Raw genomic sequence first — 25410 nt, forward strand, 5'->3', positions numbered from 1 at the left:
CACAGTGCCGGCCCCTCCTCATCAGTTTATTTTATTTTGTTTTATTTTTTAAAGATTTGTTTATTTGAAAGATAGACTTACAGAGACAGAGAGCGAGAGACAGACAGAGAGAGATAGAGACAGAGAGAGACAGAGACAAAAAGAGAGATCTTCCACAATGGCCACAATGACCAGAGCTGGGCCAGGCTGAAGCCAGGAGCCAGGAGCTTCTTCCAGGTCTCCCATGTGGGTGCAGGATCCCACGAACTTGGGCCATCTCCCACTGCTTTCCCAGGTGCATTAGAGGGAGCTGGGTCAGAAATGGAGAAGCTGGAACCTGACCCAGTGCTTCTATGTGATGCCAGAGCTGTACCCACTAGGCCACAGCACTGGCCCCTTTTTCATGATTTTAAATAGTAAGACTGGGTTAGAAAATTCCAGGTTCCAAGTGTTTGCTCCGCAGAACTGTGAAAGCCTTGCTCTGCTGAAGTCTGATGCCAATCTGATGTTCCTCCCTTTATACGCGACTTGTTTTATTTTCTTTAATATCTTCAGAATATCTTTATTCTGAGCATCCTGAAAGCTATTTGGTTATTAATATTCAAAGTTATGTATCACATCAGCAGAGCATATTATGTAGAATTGGACAGGTGCCAATGCCTTCTGTTTGCCAGACCATGCTACATAGCATTCCATATATATACATGTACAGTACCTAAACCTATACCTATACTTATTCCTATACAAGGATAATTCAGAGAGTTCAGGGACAATGGATTTAAAATAGGAGTTTATTTTGGTGCAAAAGCCTTGAAATCCATGGAGAGTTTTTTCACAGTATGAGTTCTCCATGACCGTTAGGCGTGCGTTCACATTTTCTCCTTTTCCCTCCAGGGGATGCCATAGGTGTACTGTTGCCATTAAGCAGCTGGGGACCTGCAGACTAGAATCCATTCTCAATGTAACGTGGTAGTTGAAAGTGGCAGAGCTAAATTTTGATTATAATACAATCTTCTCTCTGTTATCTCCTTCTCAAACTCTTTCATAGCTTCATGTTCTCTTATAAACTGCATGGAATGAAAACATGCCAGTTACAATAATATCACGTGATTTTAGAATTCTAATCTACAGAAATAAAGTCCAGGGCTGGGTGTTTGGCTTAGCAGTTTAGACACCAGTTAGGACACCTGCATCCCACGTTGAGTGCCTGGCCTTGACTCCCCGCTCTGGCCCCTCTCCTAGCTTCCTACCAGTGCAGATTCTGGGAGGAAGCAGCAGATGGATAAAGTCATTGACTTTCTACACCCACATGGGAGGTCTGGATTGGGTTCCTGGATCCTGGGGCAGAAGCTTGGCCCAATTCTGGCCATAGCGGGCATTTGGGGGACTGAGCCAGTGGATGCAAGCACTCTCTCCCTGTCTGTCTCTCAAATTAAAAAATAAAATAAAATAAAAAAGAAAGAACAGAGTTCAGGGTCCTGTTTTCAAGGCAGCAGTGGCCGGTTCAGGGTGCATAATCATGGGGAGTTCCATGGGCAGACGGTGGCTGCGTCAGCAGTTTGTGCAGGCCGGGCATGTTTGCTGGGCGGGGCTCTGGTGTTCAACCACCTGAGAGCACACTGGCCAGGTGAGTCCTGGGAAAGTTCCGTACTCTCAGAGCTTCAGGGTTATGTGGATTGTTGGAGTATCTCTTTCATGTAGTTTCTCAGGGGACTACAGCAGTCTCCCCTTATCACTGGCTAACACATTCCAAGGCCCCAGTGAACACCTGAAACCATGGATGGTGCCAAACCCTGGCTAGATGCCACTTTTTCCTGTGTGCCCTGCAGCATTGCCACATGGTACCAATGGCGATCTGCCCTCTCGTGTGTCATACTTTGCATCCCTACTCTTGCACTCAGAGGCCAGTATTCAGGAAGACAAGGGTTCCTTGAACACAAGCATTGCAGTGCCACAGCAGTGGCAATCTGATAAGTCAGAGGGCTACCGAGTGACTACCAGGTGGGTGGTGCACACACTGTGGACACGCTGCACAAGGAGGGGGTGATTCGTGGATGAATTGAGCCCGTGTGAGATTTCACCTCGCTGCTCAGAATAACACGCAGTTTAAAACTTCGCAAATTGTTTGTTTCTGAAAAACTTTTCCATTTAATATTTTAGACTGTTTATGACCACAGATAACTGAAATGGCAGGAAGCAAAACCGTGGCTAAGATGGGACTGACCAAGAGTAAGTGAGATAACCCACCAGAAGCGCTTAGCTCAGCCTAGCAGAGGGTGGGAGTTCAACTGGCCTCCCTTGTCGCTTCATCCTTACCAGTCTTGCAGCCACATCATAGATACCTTCAGGCCAGGGTTTTTCCTCATTCGAAGCCTCCCCATCCACATGTCAGTCAACAGCATCTGGCTGCAGGTGTGTGCAATGAAGTCCCGGTGTTTGGCTGCAACAGCCAGTTTGAGGCAGGTCGAGTTGCTCCAGTTTTTCAGCTCGTAGGTCAAAAGTTTCATGGCAATCTGCTCATCATGTTTATACGACTGGTCTAACAGCTCCACAGCAAGCTGGCCAAAGTCTCTGGAGAAAGAAACAGAACAGGGGATGAAGCCAAATGGCCAGCAGCCCATTTTAGCCAGACATGTCCACAGGGACAGGTGAAGCCGCTGGACACAAAATCCTCCAAACAAAAAGGAAGCAAAAGCTTGCAAAAAGGGGGCAGCAGGGGCAGCAAATGTGCTTAGTTGTGGGGGGCTGATGGCCCTTGCTGAAAATGGAGATTTAGGCTCACCCCAAGTCTGCTCCTCGGTCCTCAGGGACATGGGGATGAAAAGATCAGGGAGACAAACAGAAAGGACAGGGGAGGTGGGGTCAAGAACAGCCCGTGTGGGAAGAAAGTCTGCATAGCAGCTGCCTTTGGGGCAGGGAGCAGCAGGCGGACACTGAGAGGCCTTGTGGGTGCTGGTTAGGTTCTGGTTCTGGTTGTGCCCCTGGGTTTTGCTCGTGAAGTTCTCCAGCCATACATGTAGGATATGTGTTGCCCAGTGTGTACAGTACTTCAGGGATGCAATGGTTATAAGAGAACTCAACATTCCGGTGCTATGGTAGAGACAAGACATGGTTTTCGGTTTTCGTAGGATGCAGAGCAGGGAGCATGTCGTTAATCATATGGGGGTGATGCGGGTGGTGGTGATAGTCAGAGTTTGGTGAGGGTGGGGCCTGTGAAGGTGACGCAAGCCGAATTTTAAACAAGAGGTAATTCACTTTCCCACCTGACCCCAATGCAAATATTTGATGAGTCACCCTGGCAGCAAGGAACGGACAGACTGTGGAACCCAGCAGGGAGGTGAACGTGCCCCATTTTCGATGGCTTGAATTCTGAATGTTTAGAAGTCAGCTAGCCGTTTTAGCAATCATGGAGGCCAAAATAAACGCAGTGCACTGCAGAAAGCCAAGGTGGGAGATGCTGCCCGCCACCTGGCTCTGCCCCACGTTTACGAGTCTACGAAGTTGTGCTGGGACTTCCAGCGTCCAGTCTTGTGTGCAAGGAAATCAGAAATCGCCAGTCAGGCCTGCCAAATAAAAAGTTGAACAAGCCGAGCATCAGCGACTCTGTTTTGCTCTGTTCTGAAAGTGCAGTCACAGGCAAACTGCTGTCGCCCACTTGGGGAGACAGAGAAGTAGGCACAGAGATTCACGACTGACTGGAACAGAAACGTCTGTGGGACCAGTGCTGGGGAGGGGAATTGCGGACTGTGGCTGATGAACCGCGGGAGGCCCACTGTGGCCAAAACGTCAGGGAGCCCTTGTTATGGGGCGCGGGCGGGCAGGCTTCTGTGTTTCTCTATGAGTATGGCCAGGTTCTCACAGTGAATAATGGATAATGATTCATTATAAATAATTACAATTATAAATTATAAATAACTCGTATTTCCAAGAAGCTCGGGAGAAAAGGAACCATTTTAAAAATGTTTATTTTTATTTATTTTCATCTATTTGAATGGGGAGAGAGAGAGGAGAGAGAGAGAGATCTTCCATCCACTGGTTTACTTCACAGATACCTACAACAGCCAGGGGTGGGCCAGGCCAAAGCCAGGAGCCCAGAACTCCACCCAGGTCTCCCCTGTGGGTGACAGGGTCCTAAGCAAGTCTTCTGCCTCCCAGGCGCATTAGCAGGAAGCTGGACCACAAGGGGAGCAGCCAGGACTTGAATGACAGTCTGATGTGGGCAGTGCATGTCCCAAGTGGTGGCTTGACCTGCTGGGACCCAACACCCACCCAGGAACTGTTCTTTTCAACGTGGCCTGCCCTCGGGGCACAGTAGTTAACAGAGCCCCGCGTGCTGGGGAGAGGGAAACCCCAGTCCCTTCTAGCCATCGCAGCCCTCCTAAGCAGGGAGAAAGGACTGACACTCAGGCCAGGGCCTGGGCTTCATAATGCAGTCCCCCTAGTTAGCCCGAGCTTCCACACAGAAACTCATTTCATTGTCTTGGCAATAAAATTTGCATGAGAAGGCAGGAAACCGAATCAGGGCCAGAAGGGAAGAGAGTGACCTGACAGGCCAAGTAATTGACGGGCAAGCTTTAGCCTAAGTGTCCCTAAGTGAGCAGCGCCTTGGTGGCCCTCCCCACAAGGGACCAGTCCCCAGGACAGGGCTCTCTCCAGGCCCTCGCGCTGCTCCCTGTGGACACTCACTTGGAATTGTTGTCCAGGTCCTGGGAGATGTCGTCGACCAGCTCGCTCTCTGAGGACTCGTGGGCCATGGCCTTGTAGAGCTTGCAGGCCACCAGCGCCTTGGCCATGCTCTCCTCGCCTCGCTGCCAGAGGAAGACAGCCATCCTTTGGCGTTTCATCAGCACCGCCCACACCATGAGCTCGTGGAAAGGGTACTGGAAGCGGCTCACGGCGGGGTCATCCACGTCAATGTCGATCTCCTCCTCCTTCTTCTTCTTTTTCTTTTTCTTCCCTTTGGTGGGAGGCTCATCGTCCTGAGAGCACAAAAGCACGCGGTCTGTGGCTCTGCCACTAATGTGCGGCAGAAGGTTCTAGAATGACCTGCCTGGCAGAGGAGAGCTTCTGCCCAGGGTAATAAAGGGATCGGTCAAGTCTTCACTCAGCCTATCAATTCTTTGGAAAAGATGCCCGTGTTTATTGTGGAAGGTAAGCTGTCTAAAACCAGAGAGGCTGCAAAGTGATGCTGCTGTTTGGGTGGGGGAGCAGTTTTCTTAAGAAGTCCTTGGCCGAGATGTTGCAAAACAAGCAAATGAAAAACTACCCCCAAACTAAATGCAGTAGCCCCACAGGAGGGGTAACGTCCACACCTTATGACCTCTAGGAAATTGCCAGTGCAGCAAAACAGCAACCCCGGTTGGCCAGACGTAGCTGAACCAGAAAGGAGCAGGAGATGGACAGGGATCACGTTTGGGAGACCTGGCACGGGAATCATGGGGCTGAGACTCTTCCAGGCTGATGTCAGCACTCAGTGGAAAACCAGAAACAGACACGGGCAGCTTTCTGTTGTCTGCAGGTGCCACACGCGAGCACTCAGTCAACTGCAGGTTGAAGATGTTTGGGAAAGAAGTGGAATTTGCTGTTGAATGCATGCACATGTTTTTTCTTGCCATTATTCCCTAAACAATAAGTAGCCCACTGCATAGCATCTACTTTCTACCGGGTATGAGTAATCTAGAGACAATGCAATGTATGTGGGGGGGTTCAGTAGATTATGGGCAAATATCACACCCTCTTATATAAGGGACTTGAGCATCCAGATTCTGGTGTCGGGGGTGCAGCGTGGAAGCAATTGCCCGAGGATATGAGGGGAGGGCCGTATCTTTCAGCTTTCCCATCAGTTATCACTTCTACCCTATAATGTCTGGCTTGGAGGGTTGTGGATTCCTTCTGCTCGCTCACATGAAGTTTGGTGCGAAGTCTGAGTAAAGTGTGCACATTCACGCAGTTGGAGTAGGCTGGAGCCTGGGGGTCTGGGGTACCCTGGCTCTCTAATTTCTATTACAAGCAGCTCATGACTGACCTGGTTTATAAAATCATCATGCCCTGTGATGACATTTTTATTGCCACTATAGTATCTTATCTCAGATTTAAATGTTTGTGCTCTAACGCTCTGATTTTGTCCCAGTAAAACTATAGTCACCATAATTTAGGGAAGGCTTGTCTGTGTAAGTTGGTGAATATAGAAACAAATCAGGGGCTGGAGCTGTGGCACAGCAGGTAAAGCCTCCGACTGTGATGCCAGCATCCCATTTGGGTGCCAGTTCAAGTCCCAGCTGCTCCACTTCTGATCCAACTCCCTGCTAATAGCCTGGGAAGGCCGGCACTGCAGCTCAATAGGCTAATCCTCCACCTGCGGCGCCAGCACACCGGGTTCTAGTCCCGGTCGGGGCTCCGGATTCTGTGCCGGTTGCTCCTCTTCCTGTCCAGCTCTCTGCTATGGCCCGGGATTGCAGTGGAGGATGGCCCAAGAACTAGGGCCCTGCACCCGCATGGGAGACCAGGAGGAAGCACCTGGCTTCTGGCTTCGGATCAGCGCGGTGTGCCGGCCACAGTGGCCATTGCGGGGTGAACCAATGGTAAAGGAAGACCTTTCTCTCTGTCTCTCTCTCTCTCACTGTCCACTCTGCCTGTCAAAAAAAAAAAAATAGCCTGGGAAAAACAGCAGAAGATGCCCCAAATATTAGGCCCCTGCACCCATGTGGGAGACCTAGACGAAGCTCCTGGCTCCTGGCTTCATCCTGGTCCAGCCCTAGCCATTGCAGCCTTATGGGTAGTGAACCAGCCGATGGAAGATTCTCTCTCTCTTTGTGTCTCTCCTTCTCTCTCTGTAACTCTGCCTTTAAAATAAACATTTTTTTAAAAATAATAAAATAACAATATTCCTCAGGTTGATTTGTTGGGCAAATAGAACTGTACCCAACAAACAGATAATACACATTCATTTGCAACACACATGAGTCTTTACCAAAACTCAACCAAGCATCACAGTCCAATTCCTTTGAGTTTTTCTATTTTAACAAATTCCAAATGTCAGAAAGAGTATCGTCTACAGTTCAAGAAATAAAACCGGAAACCAAAAACAATAAGAAAACAACAGAAGTCTGTATCCGGAAAGTACACTTCTAAATAGCTGTTAGATTAAAGGGGAGAGTATGCACTCTTTAGACATGAAGGGTCTACTCACCCACACATGTGGGAGACCACGAGAACAGTGTGTAGGGGAGAAGCAGCCCTCCAGTGCTTTTACTGGAACACAGGGTAGACTGCAAATGCGTGAGCTCTACTTTAAGTTAAATCGAGCAAAACAACACAGGACTCTGAGAAGGTGTGAGGGAGTGAATAAAAATAGCAGACGCTGGATAAAATAGAAGCAGAAAACAGAAGGCTGCTGGGCGAAGCAAAAATACCAATACAATTTGCGGGCAAGTATGGTGAAGGAAAAAAAAAGATACCAATTCTCGAAAATACCAGAACAAGGAATGACGCATGGCTAAAGATGCCGAGGAGACTGTGAAACCAGCACACCGTGTGGATATTTATGCCACTGCACTTGAGCATCTCAATGAAATAAATCAGTTTTAGGAAACGGTGAGCTACCCAGGGAAGCTGGCTAGGAAATAGAAAGCCGGCCCCTCCTGGTCTCCTGCTTGTAACAGGTGTCACAAGGAAAGCGAAAGACAAACTCCTGAAAAACCAGGATTGAAAGCACACGGTTTTACCGCATCTCCAGGGGACGCAGAACTCCTACCTGGCGACATAAAGAGTTTGAGAGGACAGGAAGTCGTGGAGAACACACGGCCTCTGCAGGAACACAAGTCCAGCGACTCCAGGAGGCCGTGCTAAAGGTCAGTCTCAACCGTGAACCCGGAAGTAAAACTTTCCACAGCGAATCCACACAAAGATGGGCTACCGTCTAACTCGTTAGTTTATCTGAGAAGAATCTTTCTAAATATTCTGTGTAGGACATTGCTTCCATGCATTTAAATATTTTCATGCCTCAATCTTTGTTCTTTTCTTGTTAAGCTTATTTCTGGTGCTTTCTAGTACTGTGAGGAAACTTTAGTTGATTTTCTTATATTTTCTAGATAGGAAATATTTTTTTGCTGATAATCATTTTCTTCCCCTTCAGGATGTTTTTTGTTTAATTTACTTATTTTAGTTTTCATTAAATTTATTTGTGTGTGTGTGTGTGTGTTTGTGTGGTAGGATTTCCAGAACACAGTGCCACAACACTGGCCCCTGTTTATAATTTTTAACGTATAGGTGCCATTATTCTCTTTTTTGGGGAGAGTCTAATCTTTGCTTGCTTTTGAAACTGTGGTCTTACTAATTTTATAAAATGAGTGAAGTAGCTTTTGCCCCTTTATTAATGTATATGATTGTTTTGGGTGATTTCACTAAGTCACCTAAGTAATTCTGGTGAGTAGCATGGTGGATTTATTACGGAAAACAAACTTGGTCAATCTTGTGTAAACAAATACAGAAACAAAAGGGTTACATATATTTAACCAAGGTACCATAGAAAGATCGAAAAGAAATTCTACTTACTTCCATTCCCAGAAGTTTAAGAGCTTTAGGCTGTATAACGAAAGGAGGGGGAAAAAATCAGTGCCCTGAGACAAGTGTTAGCTTGTTAATAGCTCCATAGTCATGGAACATAAAGTATTTTCTGTCATTAACAATGACGACATCCAGGGAACAGAAATGTTTTCATATGGAATCTCTGCTTCATTCAGCAGAAGTGGACACACAGCCCCCATTCCAGGTAGAACCAGGCAGAAATCCAGACCCAGACCTGCAGGGCTTGGAGGGGGAGAGGGCAATGTGTCAGGGGAGGGATTTGTGGAAGATGGGACATTAGAGTTGGGCTTCTGGTAACAGCAGGAATTTAAGAGCCACAGATTGGGGGAAAGACACAGTCTGGTTCTGGTGGAGGCACACAGTGGGCAGGATGGGGGTGGGAATTGGGGGTGGGTAACCATGGATGCCAGGATGGTGGCCTGATTTTCCAAGCAGCGAGGAGCCCTGGGCATTTCTGAGCATGGAGTGTGCTGTCCTTGGCTATGGAAAATGATGTTGGCAGCTACAGGGACAGGATGGTGGGCTGGATGGAAAGGGCAAAGCCAGGAGCCCCGGAGCCCAGGAGCAAGGCTGCTGTGCAGACGTGAGTGGTTGGCTGTGCTGCCCCACGCACTAAGGGCTGAGGGCCAACGACTCTACATGGGGCCAGGGTGGCCTCACACCTCGGAGTGCCCCCTGCAGGAGACAGGGCAGGTGTGCTTGGGGGTGGAGGGGGGGCAAATTTGGCCTTGAACAGGCCAAGTCACTAAAAAGCAGAGTAAGGAACCCCACACCACCCTAGGGACCACCATGGAACACGACACGTCCACCAAGTTCTACCCTCTTTGGTCCAAACAAGTTGTTGTAAAGGGTCCGAAAGCTTTTCCGGGTGTAGTTGCAGCGGTAGGCCCCGCCCATGAGGTACTCCAGCACGAGCCCTATGTCTATGAGGCTGATGTGGTAATCAGGCGGGAGATTGCTCTGGAAGAGAAGAAAGGTGGTCTAGGAAGGACACGTGTGCAGGGTGGACTGCATCTCTCACCTGGCACACCTGCAGTCCCCCCCTCCCCCGGGCCCAACTTGGGAGTCTGGGTAACAGGTGGGGATCAAACAATGTTCAGTCTGTCCCCATACGATTGAGGAAGGTGATGGGTGTGGCTGTGTTCCAGAAGATGGGTTAAACTTTCCCCATGGGAAGAAAGGGACAGCAACCCAGGAGCTGTAGGCTCGAAGGCTGGGCACTCCCGTGACCCAACAGGTGGGTCTGCAGTACGCGTGTGTGAAACAAAAGGAGAGGGGCATGCAGCGGGGGCGCTGCCTGTGTGGGAGCACATTTGTCTGCATGAGAAGGTGCTTTGAGGGCTGCCTGATGGGAAAAGCCAGGGTGAGGGGCTGGAGGCCGGATGTGGGGCGTGACCGGAGGATCCGTGGAAGGCTGTGGGCTGGGGCTGGGGCTTTTTTAGTGACAGCTCTGCAGCTGTGTGTAGTGGGGCCCGTCCTTCCTGGGGTGAGCTTGGACTTCAGCTGTGGCCCATGGGGAGACTCGGGAGGGCTTTAAGAAGGGGTGAGGGGAGGTGTGGAGGACAGGGGAGGATTGTTGAGGCTTTCCAGGTACGAATGCTTGGGCCTGAGCTAGGGTCTCTCGAGCAAGCCTCCCTTTATTTCCAAATGCCATTATGAGCTGTAGCTTTGGAATGTTTGCACCTCCCGATCCGAGTCCTTTGAGGGAATCGGACCCCTAGGTGGGAAACAAGGGTCCTGGAGGACTCTCTCAGCTCCCAGGTCCAGACCCCTGCTGAGCCATGACCGTCCATAGAAGCCACATTCTCATATTGTTGGAGTTAGATATTCACGTGCAACACTCCTGGCTTCTCAGGGGCGCCTGACCTCTGCCCTCTCCGCTGTGTTATCTTCTCTTGCTCAGAACATTCTAGAGGCCAGGGGCTGCACCATGAATCCCTCCCGTGTGAATCCAATCTCATCCTCTAACCTGCAGCCACGTGGCCCGGACAGTGCCGTGACAGCACACTGAGCGAGGAGACCCTGGCAGTGGCCAGGAGCTGTAGGACACGGGGATAGCAGCTGGCCCTTATAAGAAATATCAGAGCGGGCCAAGAATACCTGCAGCTACCCACAGGGCACACAGAAGGAAGCGAGGAAACTGCCCTGCTACTTCTGGACAGAGGCACAGCGGAGGAGTGAGTGACCGTCACGTAGATGCAGAGCTGTGGCTGCCCTGACAGACGGCGGTGCTCGGCCGGGAGACGGCAGGACCTTCGCTGACCATGGCCCCTGGCCTGGCCCGTGGTGCCAAGCCATAACCAAGCGGCCATTCAGCTTGCTGCTGGCACGTGTGGGATGTCCATTCAACTTACAATGCGGGAGTCTTTTCTTTATTAGTTTTCAGTGGACTCTTTTTGTAAAGGGAAGAATTCCTGATGTGCTATGCCTCAAATAAATAAGAAGATCACACATTTTGGAAATTTAAAAAATTGTTCTGGAGAAACGGCTTGGTGAACGATGTTGCTTGATGAGAGTGACCAACGGGAGGACCGACTGACCTTTTTCACGTCCCGCACCAGCAGGTGAAGTGTGTTGGGTGGGCCCAGTCTCTGAAAGACAAGCGTTTAGCCATATTCAACCTTTTTTTTTTTTTTTCTCTTCGACTCAGAGTAAAATCCTGCCCTACCGCATTGAATTAATGAATTGTGAGAACCCGAGTACGTTCCACCATCACCTGTTTTATGAACCAGGATCCACTGGAGTTGAGATGTATCCAACACATTAAAGAACACGTGAAATACTTTGTATTGGATTGTTTTCAAGAGCATCTCAATGGTGGACAAAACAGAGGGAAACATCACTGAGTTTTAGCAGCAACTGCTGAGGATCATTTCTGCTACTTAAAACCCTAGGTCAGGAAAGGAAATGTCAACTCCCAAAACTTACATCATCATCATGTAATCCGAGGGGATTTCATTCAAATGCCGCCATTCTAACACGGGAGCGCCTTGCTGTGAAAACTTAGTTCTAGTTTTTCACCAAAGCCTCAAAGCAAATGTGGAGGGCCTGGGTTCCACTTGTCTGATCACCCCTGGGTGAACTTTCAGCCTGATGCTGTGGGCAGCCAGTCTCTTGTATCCCGAGTGCGAGGTAAGGCAGACAATCCCTGACTTAAAATGGTTTCACTTGTGGATTTTTGACTTTCTGGTGGTCTACACATTCAGTAGCAAACATTCCTTGAATTCGGATCTTTTCCTGGACTAATGACGTTTGGTGCAATGCTAGGCAGCAGCAGTGAGCTCAGCCCCCAGCCAGCCCGGTGACCCCAAAGGGAAACAACTGGCACTCTACAATGCTCTGTGTTGCTAAGCTAGGATGCTCAGTGGCTTAGGTGCATTCAAACATTTTGGGCTTGGGATGGGTTTATCAGGCCATCACCCCTGCAGTAAGGCAGGGAGCATCTGGGATGGGCTAGGCATGGCAGCGCTTGGTAAGAATGCGAACACAGGCTGTGGCCAACAGTGAGTGAGACTGCTGCCTGCCGTACGTTACGGCCCTTCCACCTGAAACGGTGTCCCAGTTATTCTAGGCTCAATTATGCACAAATGTGCCGTCCTCCTTCCTTCTGGAACGCTCACCGTGTTGTAAAGCTCCTCCAGCCTGGGAATGGTGAGGAAGTGCTGCATGTTCACTCCGTTTTCAATCAGGAGCTTCACAAATTCCACGCGATCTAAGACTAAGGCGTCCAGCATTGCTTGCTCCAACGCATTCACCTGCACAAAACAGGGACAGGGAGCCTGAAGCTGCTTCTCGGAAAGATGTTGGCCGGGGCGGGGGGGGAGGGGGGGCTTTGGAAACACCAGGGAAAGGACACTCTGAGCCCTAGATCCTGGAGTTATCCTGAGCACAGTTCTCTGTGCTCTTCCACCTGAGCAGACACACCCCATCTCCTGTCTCCTTTCTTCTCTCTTTGGCCCCTACATGTTCTATCCAAGTTTGAAATTTTCTCCCTCTCTTTTTTTAAAAAAAGATTTATTTATTTTTATTTAAAAAGCAGAGCTGCAGAGAGAGAGACACGAGAGAGAGAGAGAGAGAGAGAGAGAGGTCTTCCACCCACTGGTTCACTCCCCAAATGGCTGCAATGGCCAGGGCTGGACCAGGCTGAAGCCAGGAGTTAGGAGCGTCTTCCAGTGTCCCACGTGGATCCAGGGGCCCAAGCACTTGGGCCATCCTCCGCTGCTTTCCCAGGCGCACTAACAGGGAGCTGGATGGGAAGTGGAGCAGGCAGGACTCAAACCAGTGCCTGTGTGGGATACTGATGTTGCAGGTGGCAACTTAGCTCAGTGTGCCACAGTGCCGGTCCCAGATTGTCTCTTTTGGAAACTGCGTTGAATAGTATTTAAAATCCCAGTCGCACAGTATTTGCTATTGCTCTGTCCAGTTTCTCTCTTTGTTTCTTTGACTGAGAGTACCATGTAGCAGTACCTGGGGGACCTCATAGACACACAACATGCCACCGGGACCCTGCAGAGGGGAGTGGCCATGTGATGGACTGCAGAGTGCCCGGTCTTGCCCGTGTCCTAGGAGTAAAGAGGCCAGGAATGGCCACGCATGTGTGGTTGCAGCCTCTCAGCACAGACAGCTGCTGGAACCCCTGCGCCCCTCCCCGCCACACATCTCTGGCTCCATCTTCCAAAAAAAAGGTGTGTTATATTAATGCAGTTTGTTTCCCATCCGTTCACCTGGGCAGAGGGAGCCACTGCTGAGCAGGACAGAGAGATGCCCTCTCTGGGTTAGCATCTCCTCCCCTCGCCCCGGCCCCTAGCAGGAATAATTGGTGTTTTTGACAACAAGGCAGGCAGCCGCATGGCAGCAAGCATGCTGTTACCCTTTGAAATACTGAGACTGTCCCCTCGGTGCCCTGCCACTGCCCTTTCCTGCAAGGACTGCCCTCTGTGCTGAAGCCAAGGCACCACCTCATGGTCTCCAGGATCCCCAGAACAGAAGCAGAGCCCTCCCACGTACCCAGTTCAGCAGCTCGAGCTTCCGGGGGTCCGTTTCTTCCTCTACTTCCTCTTTCCCTTTCCCTTTCTTCTTGCCTTTGCCTTTTCCTCTCCCCTTGGTGGTGGCCGTGGGTGGCTTCTTCTCCTTCTCTGTGGCTTTGCTGTCTGTCGGGGGCGCCAGGCTTCCCAGGGGCTGCGGTTCACAGCAAGCAGAATTGGGAAAAGGCATTAGGGCTGTCACTTGTGCCAAGGTGAGCACGCTGGCTCCTATCTCCCTATGCATGCATATACACACAGTGCATAGACACACATATGAGTGCACACCCACCCAGTGTCTACACTTGCCCACGCACATACTCATAGATGAGTATAGAGTGCATAGGCGCGTGTGCACCTGCAAGCACACACACACACACATGCGTACCCATGGCAGGCCTGGTTCTCTTATGGAGAAGACACTGACGTCACGAAGCTCTCTCACTTATATGCCCACATACACTCTTAGCCTGATGCAGTGGCTTTTCCTACTCAAAGTGATGGGTGTTTTGATTGATCCAGGTTTTTATAGAAAGGAAAGGATGTTGCGTTCAAAAGCACCCAGTGGTAGGAGAAAATGGTTGTGAAGTGGAGAACCATGCAAGATTGGGCAGATACTTGGGTTTAAGCAGGAACTGGAACTTGGCAGCCAGCAAGAAGCTGTCGTGGGGATCCTGAGTTGCACGCATGTGGGGCAGACTGGTGGCGTCACCCACAGAGTATGTGCTGCCCCAGAGAGCAGAGAGCAGGGTAGAAGTGGAACTGTGCCCTGGGCCTTTCTCCCAGTCACCTGGAAAGCCCGGGGATGTATGGGTTTGGACAACCTTGACCCCTCGGTCGGAGTCCTCTCTCACCAGAGCCGCCCTCTTGTCCCACCAAACCTTTCTGGTGAGCGTTCTGCATCTGGACCCTTCCTCCGCCCTCTCTCCCACCCTCTCTGCTGCCTCTTCCCCATCTCCGGCTTTGACCACCAAGGACTGTGCTGGTGCCATTCTCTGGACACGTCTCACTCCTCTGTGTGCATCGGGTTCCTCTGCCGCCTCCTCCAGCCTCTTCCCTCGGCTTCTCGGCACCACATGCTCCTGGTTTTCCCCTGTCTTGTCTGGCCACTGCTTCTTAGGGTCCAGGTGCTCTGACCTTGTCCTTAGCCCCTTCCCTTCCACTCTGTTTTCCTTCTGTGAGCTCATTGCCTCCACACCACCGGTCATCATTCATTTGCACATAACTGCTCCTTTCTACTTTGGTCTCCCTGTCATCCCCAAAGTCCCCATTGCTTTCTAGGCATCTCTACTTGCGTGTTCCAATGATCCTTTACAAAGTTCATTATGTCCAAAGCTATACGCAGGACCTCTGCTCCCACCTGTTTCCCTTCCAGGGCCCTTATCCCAGGGAAGTGACACCACAACTTACCAGCCGTGCAAGCCAGCCGACTGAGGGTCATTGCTGACCTCCCACTCTCCCCACTGCCCACGTGGTTAATCCATCCTGACATGTGGTCGTGTTTCATACCAGATATCGCTCAGTTCTGTCCCAGTCTTGCCTTCCTCTGCCTCTGCCCCAATCCCGGGGGCATCTTTCACCTGATGACTTCAGGAGCCTGTTAACAGGACTCCACGTATCTGCCATGGCACCCACCCCATGCCTTTTCCACAGCAAGTCCAGAGCTATGTTCAAATACACGTGTGGCGTCATCTGACTCTTGTGCTTAAAATCCTTGAGTGGGGCGGGGCAGAAATTACGTCAGCGGAGGCATGTGCATGTGCGTAGGTCATGGGCAACAGAGATCTGGATTGAAAAGTCTCACGCAAAAAGCCTGCCATGGTCCTGAGTGAGCAGATGGCACAGCAGGGCAGGCCAGATCCCAAATCCAAAGCAATGAAGTTGGACCTTCACCTTACACACTGTGCAAACACTAACTCAAAATGGATACAGAAAACCTAAACATAAGTGGTATAAGTGTACAGTACTTAGAAGGAAACATGCAGAAGTTGGGCGCTTGGTGCAGTGGGTTACAGTGCTGCTTGGGAAGCCCTCGTCCCATGTTACAGTGCCTTGGATCGAGTTCTGGCTTTGGTTCTGATTCCAGCTTCCTGCTAATCACACCCCGGGAGGTGGCAGGTGATGGCTCAAGTACGTGGGTCCCTGCCATTCACGTAGGAAACCAAGACTGAGTCCCAGGCTCCTGGCTTTGGCCTGGTCAACCCTGACTGTAGCAGGTATGAGCCCGCAGATGGAAGAGCTCTCTCTGTCTTTCTGTTTCTTCCTCTCTCTTTCTTTTTGCCTTTCAGATAAGAAAAAGTAAATAACTAAATGTTAAAAGTGTCATGATATTGGGTTGGGAAATTCAATTCTTGAATGTAATATCAAAAATATGGCAAAAAAAGGGGAAAATGAATTGGACTTCATGAAATTTAATAAATTTTGTGCAACGAAGATGCTATCAGCAAAGTAAGGGCACCACAGAATGGGAAGACACATTTGCAAATCCTGATAAGGGATTCAGGGTATAAACTCGGGAACAAAAGGACCAGCTGGATTCAAAATCAGGCAAAGGACGTTTCTCTGAAGACCATCTCCAAATGTCCAATACCCACATGAAAACACATTAAACATAAATCGCTATGGGGCAATGCAAATGAGAGCCATTCGAGCTACCCCTCACACCCGTCAGGATGGCTGTCATCAAAACCTCAGAAAATAACAAGTGTCAGCAAGACTGCAGAAATTAGAAACACGGAGCGCCGTGGGTGGGACTGCAAACCCGTGCAGCTGTTTCGGAAAATGGTACGGCGGTTCCTCAGGACATTAGAAATAGAATTACCAGATGATCCAGTAATTCCGCAACTAAGTATATACCACACATGATTGACAGTGGATTCCTGAAGAGCTATTTATACATCCGTGCCTTTATGGCAGCAGTACTCACAGTCAGTAAGCTTGGAAGCAGCCCACATTTCCATCAGTCGATGAATGGACAAAGAAAATGTGGTCAGCACAACGCTGGTCAGTCCAAACAAGTTGCATAGGACGCCTGCTGCCGCAGGGATAATCCGAATATCCGAATATGGAGTTTTGGATTTGCAAGATCAAAAGTTGTGGAGGTGGATGGTGATAATGGCTGCACAATAAGGTAGACGTACTGGATGCCAATGAGGTGTACACTTAAAATGGCAAATTTTACCCGTATTTCACCACAATAGAAAGACTGGGGGGAAAAGCAGACAAAGAAGAAACTGACACAACTGATGGAGGACCCTGGAGGAAAGACCAGAAGGAAACCCCCAAGCTGTCAGCCCATGCTGTGACCACATTCAGGCCGCACTTTGGAGAGTCTCCATGGGGAGGAGCTGAGGCCTGCAGCCCACATCCGACATAACCCTGCCCACCACGGGGCGAGCCATCGGGGAAGAGGGCCCTCCAGCTCTGTCAAGACCTCAGCCCCAGCTCAACCACAATCTCACAGAGCCTCTGAGTAGAGCTACCCAGCTAAGCTGCTGCCAGACTCCCGACTCCTGCAAACTGTGCAACATAATAAACATTTCTTCCTGCCTGGATCTGCAGGCCTCCTCAGCGCACAGCTCCTGGCCGCCTTGAAGCCTCTCCTGACTCACCTTCTCCTCACTCTGCTTTCCAACCGCACTGGCCATTTTTTTTTTTCTTTAATTATTTGAAAATACCCAGTTCTTTCCTGCCTCAGACACTTCTCCTGTCCCCCACCCTCTTCAGACCTCTCTGGCATGGGCAGTACTGACCTCTCATTTTTCACCAGCTACCATCTACCTCCTTTCTGGTCTCAGCGTTCATTCCAGTGGTCAGAGAAGTCTCCCCTGGTGCCTAGTGAATGAGTCTCCCGCTCCTGCTACACTCACTCTCATGGCAAGGTGCATCGTCCTTCTTAACCCTTGCTACCATTTGGTTTTTTTAAAGATTTCATGTATTTGTTAGAGAGAGAGAGAGAATCTCATTCCCTGGTTCAGTTCCCAAGTGCCTGGGAGTCAGGAACTCAAATCCAGGTCTTCCATTTGGGCGGCAGGGGCTCAGGCACCTGCTGCCTCCCAGGATGAGCACTGGCAGGAAGCCGGCATCCGGAGCAGCGCTGCTACTCGAGCCCAGTGTGCTGCTGTGGGATGCTGGTGTCCTAAGCACTGGTTTAATGGCAGTGCCCAGTACCTTCTCCTGCTATTTGTAACCCAGCGTTCATTTAAGTGTTTGTGTGTGCCTCTCTCTTCCTGTCCACTCTCCATCCTTGTCCACCCCCATGCCACACAGAGTCCCCTAAGGGTGCAACAAGACTGCCTGATCACCCGCTGTGTCCCTAGCAGCTGGAACGAGGACCTGGCAACACAGGAAGCAGTTGGCCGACACCTGTTACGTGAAGGAATGAGTGGAAACATGGATGTCTAGAAGTTTGACCTGTTTCAAGAGGGTAAAGGAGAGAGTGGTTCCACTGCTACTGCTGGGCCAATGACAGCCTGCAGGATCACTCTGCTTTCGGGGCCTCTGTGTTTGCTGTTGAGAGTGAAAAGGTGGAAGAGGTGCGATTGGGCTTGGCAAGGGACTTCTGGACGCACAAACCAGTTCCGCTTGGCCTCTTGGGTCATGCCCGGGGTTCTGAGCGTGCTGCTGGCCTTCTGGAGCAAGGGCTTTCAGCCTGGGCCAGCAGAGCCCTGGATGCTGAGCAAGGCTCCAGGACCTGCGTTGAGGGAGGTGGCAGGCAGGAGGCAGGGGTGGGTGACACGACTGTTTCTCATTAGCTTCATATGCTGAGGCTCTTCGTTAGATGCCAGCTGTGTAAGGGGCTCTTCCTACTAAAATAACGTGAAAATGAATATTCTGTGGAATCCCAGAGTGTAAGAGACATGTGATAGCCTGGAGAGAGGTTGGGTGCTCGTGGCTTTGGTTTAGGGCTGAGAGGAAAGCAAGATTGGGGGACACTTTGGAATTTTAAAAATCTTGTCTGACCGATGTGACCGAATCTAGCAAATGTCTCCGTCCTGGCTCTACCTGGCCCAAGAGCAGTCACCCCACAACTCTAGGACAACCTGGATTGCCAGGTGTTTTGCTTGACAAAACCTTTGAGGGTTTCTGTAGTTGGAAACTTAACATGAATGAACAGACTGTACATTGCCATGGTACTGGGAGGTATACAGCCAGCACAAGGCAGGCGGCAGTCCTCAGGGCTGCAGAGCTAAGATCAGACCTGAAACAAGATTCTAAATTGTAGACACTGCACCTAACAAAGGATGTGTGGCATGGTGGGGACCACGCCCAGGGAGGGGAAATTCTCCTTCACAATCTCAAATATAGATTGAACAGTCACTTGCTAGGGATATTCCTTTATTATCCTTAAATATCAATGGTTTGTAGTGATCTCTCCTTTCATTTCTGATATTAGTAACTTATGTCTTCTCTCTTTTGTCTTAGCCTACTGAGAAGCTAACTGATTTTATTGAGCTTTTCAAAGAGCTAGATTTTTTTTTTAAATTTCTGTACTGAGTTCCTATTTCAATGTCACTGATTTCTGCTCTAATTTTTATTATTTATTTTTTCCTACTTACTTTGGATTGCATTTGCTCTTCTTTTAGCTTCCTATGGTGGAAGCCTGGCTTGTTGGTTTTCAGTCTTCCTTCTTTCCTAAAATATGCATTCAATGCTTGAAATTTTCCCGTAAGCACTGCTTTTACTGCATTCTACAAATTTAATAAGTTGTATTCACATTTTCATTTAGTTCAAAATGTTTACAGTTTTCCCAATGAGGCTTTTTCTTTGACCTATGTGCTATTTAAAAGTGTGCTGAGTAAACTTGGGAAAAATCACCTAACTTCTCTTGGGGTATCAATATTTTCCCAAACTATAAAAATGAAAGAAATTTGAGTTGTTTCAGGGCTTGGAAGGTCGATGAAGTAACATTCTTGCACCTGAACATGTGAGGGAGGGTATGACAATGTAGCATCCAAATATCCGGCGTTGTCACAATGTCTACCAAATAGCAGGCATCTCACAAGCACCTGCCAAACACCAGGCATCATCAGTGACATCTACTAGACATGAGATATCAGTGACCAGGTATCAGATACCAGACACCAGATACATCAGATAACAGACACCGGGCATCACCAACAACATCTACCAAACACCAGGCATCACCAGCATCAACGCCTGCCTGGCCTCACCAACAGCTACCAAACACCAGGCTTCACTAACAACATCTACCAAACACCAGGCCTCACCAACAACATCTACCAAACACTAGACCTCACCATCAACATCTACCCAACACTAGACCTCACCAACAACATCTACCAAACACCAGGCAGCATCACCAGCACCCACCTTGGGGCCCGTGAGTCTGATTCACAGTTTGACCAGTGGTATGTACCCTGTCTTCTCAGACGAGAGCCAAATGAGTAATTCTTGTTCTGAAGAGTCAGCAGACAGTTCTTTCTGTTTCTAAAATCTCAGTGAGGGCGGCCGAGTGTTCATAGATTTTGTCTGTAAAGTAACCAGCGGTCTTGGATGCTCAGACTGAGTTTAGGTTTTTGTTCTTTCAAAAATTGCTGGTGTAAGTTCTTATGATTCAACAAAACTAAATTACCTTGTTATTGTATATATCAAACATATCTCTCTCTGTTGTGATGTTTAGAAGCATGTTTTAACGAGGGGTTTTTATTGGGGCAGCTTTATTTATATTTACTTGTTTTAGTTGACAAATGATAAATTGCATGTTTATGGCATCATGTGATGTTTTAATATAAATCTCGAACCAATTCACAACACACATTGCCTCATATACTTGCCATGTTTGTGTTGCAAACAGAATCTGCTGCCTCAGCAGTTTCAAGGGTGCAGCACATTCCTGTGAATTACAGTCACCATGTCGTACCATAGCTCTCCAGAATGGAGTCCTCCTTTCTTTCTTTTTTTAATGGAAAAGTTGAAAATGTAGTTTACTTCTTTCCCATCTTGCAGATGGCGGGTGAAAAAAATCTAGCCCCAGAGCTGGACACTCGGAAGAAATCTGCAGCCGTGAAAGCCAGTGACGCCAGCAGAACACTCAGGAAGAGGAAGTTCAAGGACGGAGAGGCCAAGAAGGGGAAGCCCCATCGCAGCTGCGCCCCTGAGAGGGCCTGGCAGGTGCTCCCGGTCGGCCATGCGTTCCAGGAAGACCCTGAACAAGAGGAAGTACTCAGCTCCCAAATCCAGGACTGAAAAAGAAGAAAGTTCTTGCTACTGTCACAAAACCAGTTGGTGGTGACAAGAAGGGTGGCACCAGGGTGGTTGAGCTTTGCAAAATGCCTCGAGACTCCCACTGAGCTGTTGGGCCCTGGCAAAAAGCCTCCCGTCAGCACGGGAGGAGACCGTGGGCAGCGCTGCCCCGGGACTGTTCCAGTCCCCCTCACTGGGCGCACAGCTGCCTGCAGCAGGCGAGCAGGGGTTTGCTGCTGGTGACTGGACCTCTCTCCCTCAGTCCGGCTCCTCTGAGTGGAACACACCGAAAACCCGTCATCACCACCTCCACGAGAATTGCCGTCAGCAGTGTGAAAATCCCACAGCATCTCGCTGATGCTGGCTTAGGGAAGCAGCAGCTGCGTAGGCTCAGACACCAGGAAGGAGAGACCTTCCACGTGGAGAAAGACGAGCACGAGACGGCAGAGCAGCGCAGGGTTGATCCCAAAGCCGTGGATTCGCAACTATTGCTGAAAATCAAGGCCGTGCCTCAGCTCCAGGGGCTACCTGCGATCTGGTTTTGCTCTAACAAATGGAGTTTACCCTTACAAATTGGTGTCCTGAATTTTGTAGGAACAATCTCGTAATCAATAACCAAAAAAATGTAGTTTACTGAAAGATACGTGTCTTCACACAAAGCGATGGCAAACGATCCAATCTAAACATTTAAATAAATGTAAATAACTCTAAAGCTAACTATATATAAATAAATAGAATAAATACATATATAAATAGTATACATATACACTATTTAAATGACAGCAGAGGGCTATGGGGAAGGAACCTCTATTGCAGGGAGAAGAAGAAAGCCAGAGTGATTTTAATGAATTCTACAAGTACCAACGGCCAGTACAACCCTGCACAGATAAGGAGGTGAGACCGAGAGGACAGAAGGAGGGCACATGGTGGCAGCAGGCACGGCAGTGACCGGCAGAGGATGGTCACAGAGCAGCAGACTGCCCACGCTCCCCTGCGCTGCAGGCCCCCACCGCACTGCCCCCTCTCCCCTGCACTGCAGGCCCCCACTGCAGTGCCCACGCTCCCCTGTGCTGCAGGCCCCCACCGCAGTGCCCACGCTCCACTGCACCGCAGGTCCCCACCGCAGTGGGCGGGTGTAGAGCAAGCAACTGCATTCCTGGGCCTCACTCCCAGGAGAAGCTGGGGGAAATCTCTACTAAGGAGGGGAGAACCAGAGCGACCAGCTTGCTCCAGTCTGCGCGGGGCAAGGCAGAGCTGTTCAGGGAGCACCCCCATCCCTACGTGGCAATTCCTGGGCAGTCCTTCCAGGGAGGGGAGAAACGTGTTGGCGACACGTTTGAAGCGGGTAGCGATGCAGTGAGCTTCGAGAGCACCCGAGGTGGACAGCAGCAGAAGTCACAGGGCTTTAAGAGATTCCGCAAGCCGGAACGGGATAGTAACGATTAAGAGTATGCACGTCTTGATGATATGAGGGCAAATATTAAGAAGAAGAGAACTGATTACAAATGCAAAGAAAAGCTGACATCTCTTTATGCAAAGAAATCATGGTCCAAATGGGAAGGAAATGATTAATGTCGCATAGTTTGGACAACCGATGCACCAGAAGAGCCTTGGTGCTTGTTGGCTTCTCCTTTGTGGGGCAGGTGAGTGACCCAGGGATTCCTTCCTTGTCTTTTAGTTCAAGTCCACTGTGAGGTTCAGCAGCAGACAGTCTCTGTGTAGTCACGACTACGTAAAATCTGGTTTCTCCACTTGCAGATTCAACAGAGACCAAGTATGAAAACTTCGTGGTGATTATACAGCTTAATAATGGCTAAAGAATGATACATAAGTGTTACATCTCATTCTTTACCCGTCAAAGATGAGGCTAATTGAATTAGGAAGGCTGATGGTGTAAAGCGAGTGAGAAGAAGAAGTAGAAAGTGAGTCTGCTCAACACGAGAGACTGAAGTTGATGAAACAGGTGATGGCTCAGTGGGATCTTTACCATCGGTGAGATGACGGTGAAAGAATTCAGCAGGCAACTGTCAAATCCAGATGGGGCGGTGGAAAAGAAAGTGGCACAAGTGAACCACTCCCTTGTATACCCAACTGGTAATTTCTAAGCGATTAATAAGGAAAAGGTCCATGTTGGGAGGCAACAGCCAGGAGATCAAACATAAAGACAATTAAACACTTTGGGAGGTGGGCTGGGGGCTTCTGCTGGGTTATGTTCTTTATTGTTTGATTTTTAAATGCCATATGTATGTATTAACTGAAAAACAGAAAACAAAAAATACTAAGCAACATTAAAAGGTGATTGGAAAACTGAAATTATAGAACACACCCAGCACTGCTGAGTTTTTCTATGGTAGTCTCCTTCTTGCTTGCCTGGATTTTCTACAAATTAGTTATTGCGTTTTAAACAAGCATATGGGGTGCAGGTGTCGTATTCAGCCCTGGTGTTGTGTCTGGTTCTCTGGGCTAAGTGCTCTGTGTGACATCGCCATGCTTTCCCAGGAAAACTGCCCCTCCCTCATAAAAGAACAGACAAGGAGCCTGAGAGTCGTTCTCCCTGAGAGGAAGCCTCAAGACTTCTCAATAGAAAGCCCTTCCTTGTCATCATTCTGGAAACTTCTAGAAGTTCTGACACTACATTCTGCCTCATAGCCATGTTAAAGTGATGTATTTTGTTCCGAATTCTTTTACCAAGAGGGGAAAGCTCAAAAGATCAAAGAGGCAGTTAAAACATTTAAAGTCTTATAGTATTTTTTTCCTGACCTTATTAATTTAATAAGCAAACATACAAATATCCCCTCAATGCTTTATTCCCTTAATGTTCTCATCTTCTATAAACTCATCATACTCATTTGCTACACATTGTCTTAACAAATGAAATGCTTTGAGAAATAGGGTTTGTTTTCTTTTCTTTCTTTCTTTCTTTTTTTTTTTTTGACAGGCAGAGTTAGACAGTGAGAGAGAGAGACAGAGAGAAAGGTCTTCCTTCCATTGGTTCACCCCCCAAGTGACCGCTACAGCCGGCGCTGCACCAATCCAAAGCTAGGAGCCAGGTGCTTCCTCCTGGTCTCCCATGCGGGTGCAGGGCCCAAGCACTTGGGCCATCCTTCACTGCCTTCCCGGGCCACAGCAGAGAGCTGGACTGGAAGAGGAGAAACCAGGACAGAACTGGTGCCCCAACCTGGACTAGAATCCGGAGTGCTGGAGCTGCAGGTGGAGGATTAGCCTAGTGAGCCGTGGCGCCGGCCTCTTTTTTTTTTTTTTTTTTTTTTTTTTTAAGATTTATTTATTCATTTGAAAAGCAGAGTTACAGAGAGGCAGAAAAAGAAGTCTTCCATCTGCTGGTTTACTCCCCAAATGGCCGCAACAGCCGGAGCTGGCCAGTCTGAAGCCAGGAGCCAGGAGCTTCCTCCAGGTCTCCCATGTGGGTGCAGGAGCCCAAGGACTTGGGCCATCTTCTACTGCTTTCCCAGGCCATAGCAGAGAGCTGGATCAGAAGTGGAGCAGCCGGGACATGAACCAGCCCAGTGCCCACAAGGGATGCCGGCACCGCAGGCATCAGCCTTACCCACTACATCACAGCACTGGCCCAAGACATAAGGTTTTCAAAACCCAACCTGGCATTGGGAGTGGGGGTACCAGCACTGTGGCGTATTGGGTGAAGCCGCTGCCTGCAGTGCTGGCATCCCATATGGACAACGGTTCAAGTCTAGGCTGCTCCACTTCGATCCAGCTCTATGCTATGGCCTGGGAAAGCAGTGAAAGATGGCACAAGTCCTTGGGTACCTGCACCTGTGTGGGAGACCTGGAGGAAGCTCCTGGCTCCTGGCTTTGGATTGGAACGCTCCTGGCTTTGGATTGGAATGCTTCCGGCTGTTGTGGCCATCTGGGGAGTGAACCAGTGGATGGAAGATCTCTCTCTCCCTCTGCCTCTGCCTCTCTGTAACTCTGTCATTTCAAATGAATAAATGAATCTTAAAAAAAAAAAAAAAAACCCACCCTGGACCCTCTGGATTACGGTCCCCACCCCCTAAACCACTGCCTCGGTTTAGATAACACAGCCTTTTCCCAAACACCAAGTTATTCCGAGTCCCAGTCTATGGAACGGATCAAAGGACGGCCCCTTAACCGAAGAGGGAGGAAGCCAGGAGGGGGCTTCAAAGAGTTTGCAGAAAATGGAATGAAGAGACACGTTTATTTTGGTAGAACAATTTTGAAATCCGTGCAGAGACAGTTCATGGACGTGTATGTTATGAAAACCTTTTTGAAGTACCCTCGTCTGTGTCCTCACGCACACTCTGTTCCCCACACCTCCCCAGCCGCGTACAGGAATCCGCACACTCACACCATATTCTTCCCATACCGCAGCACACAGCTGCACACACACACACACACTCTGTGATCCATGCTCTCTCACACCTAACACTACCACCTATCACACACTGCTATGGTCTGGATATGGTTTGGGTGGCCTAAGCTCTATTGTAAGTCAATCAGAGGTTGGAAGCTTCACCTGGATTTGAGAGAGACCTTGGAATGTGATCAGGAATAGATGAGACCGTCAGGGTGGAGCCCATGAATCCTGGTAGGCAAGGGGAGAGCGAGACCAGAAGACACACAC

The 25410-nt window shown here is 49.3% G+C and overlaps 1 protein-coding gene and 1 pseudogene across 1 annotated transcript in view; one reads left to right on the plus strand and one right to left on the minus strand.

Annotated features, from left to right (window-relative positions):
- TRPM1 (transient receptor potential cation channel subfamily M member 1) overlaps window positions 1–25410 on the minus strand; it is a 70187-nt gene that overhangs the window by 29080 nt on the left and 15697 nt on the right. Inside the window, exons 10-16 of the mRNA XM_062205001.1 lie at window positions 13573–13743; window positions 12186–12320; window positions 11106–11156; window positions 9385–9525; window positions 8533–8562; window positions 4666–4958; window positions 2322–2550 (exon numbers count right to left, since the gene is read on the minus strand). Of these exons, the coding sequence (XP_062060985.1) occupies window positions 2322–2550; window positions 4666–4958; window positions 8533–8562; window positions 9385–9525; window positions 11106–11156; window positions 12186–12320; window positions 13573–13743 (1050 nt within the window). The remainder of the gene's footprint in view (window positions 1–2321; window positions 2551–4665; window positions 4959–8532; window positions 8563–9384; window positions 9526–11105; window positions 11157–12185; window positions 12321–13572; window positions 13744–25410) is intronic.
- Window positions 11624–21493, plus strand: LOC133769787 (large ribosomal subunit protein eL6-like; annotated as a pseudogene).

The sequence above is a fragment of the Lepus europaeus genome, chromosome 11 (assembly GCF_033115175.1).
Source record: "Lepus europaeus isolate LE1 chromosome 11, mLepTim1.pri, whole genome shotgun sequence".
Lineage (NCBI taxonomy): Eukaryota > Metazoa > Chordata > Mammalia > Lagomorpha > Leporidae > Lepus > Lepus europaeus.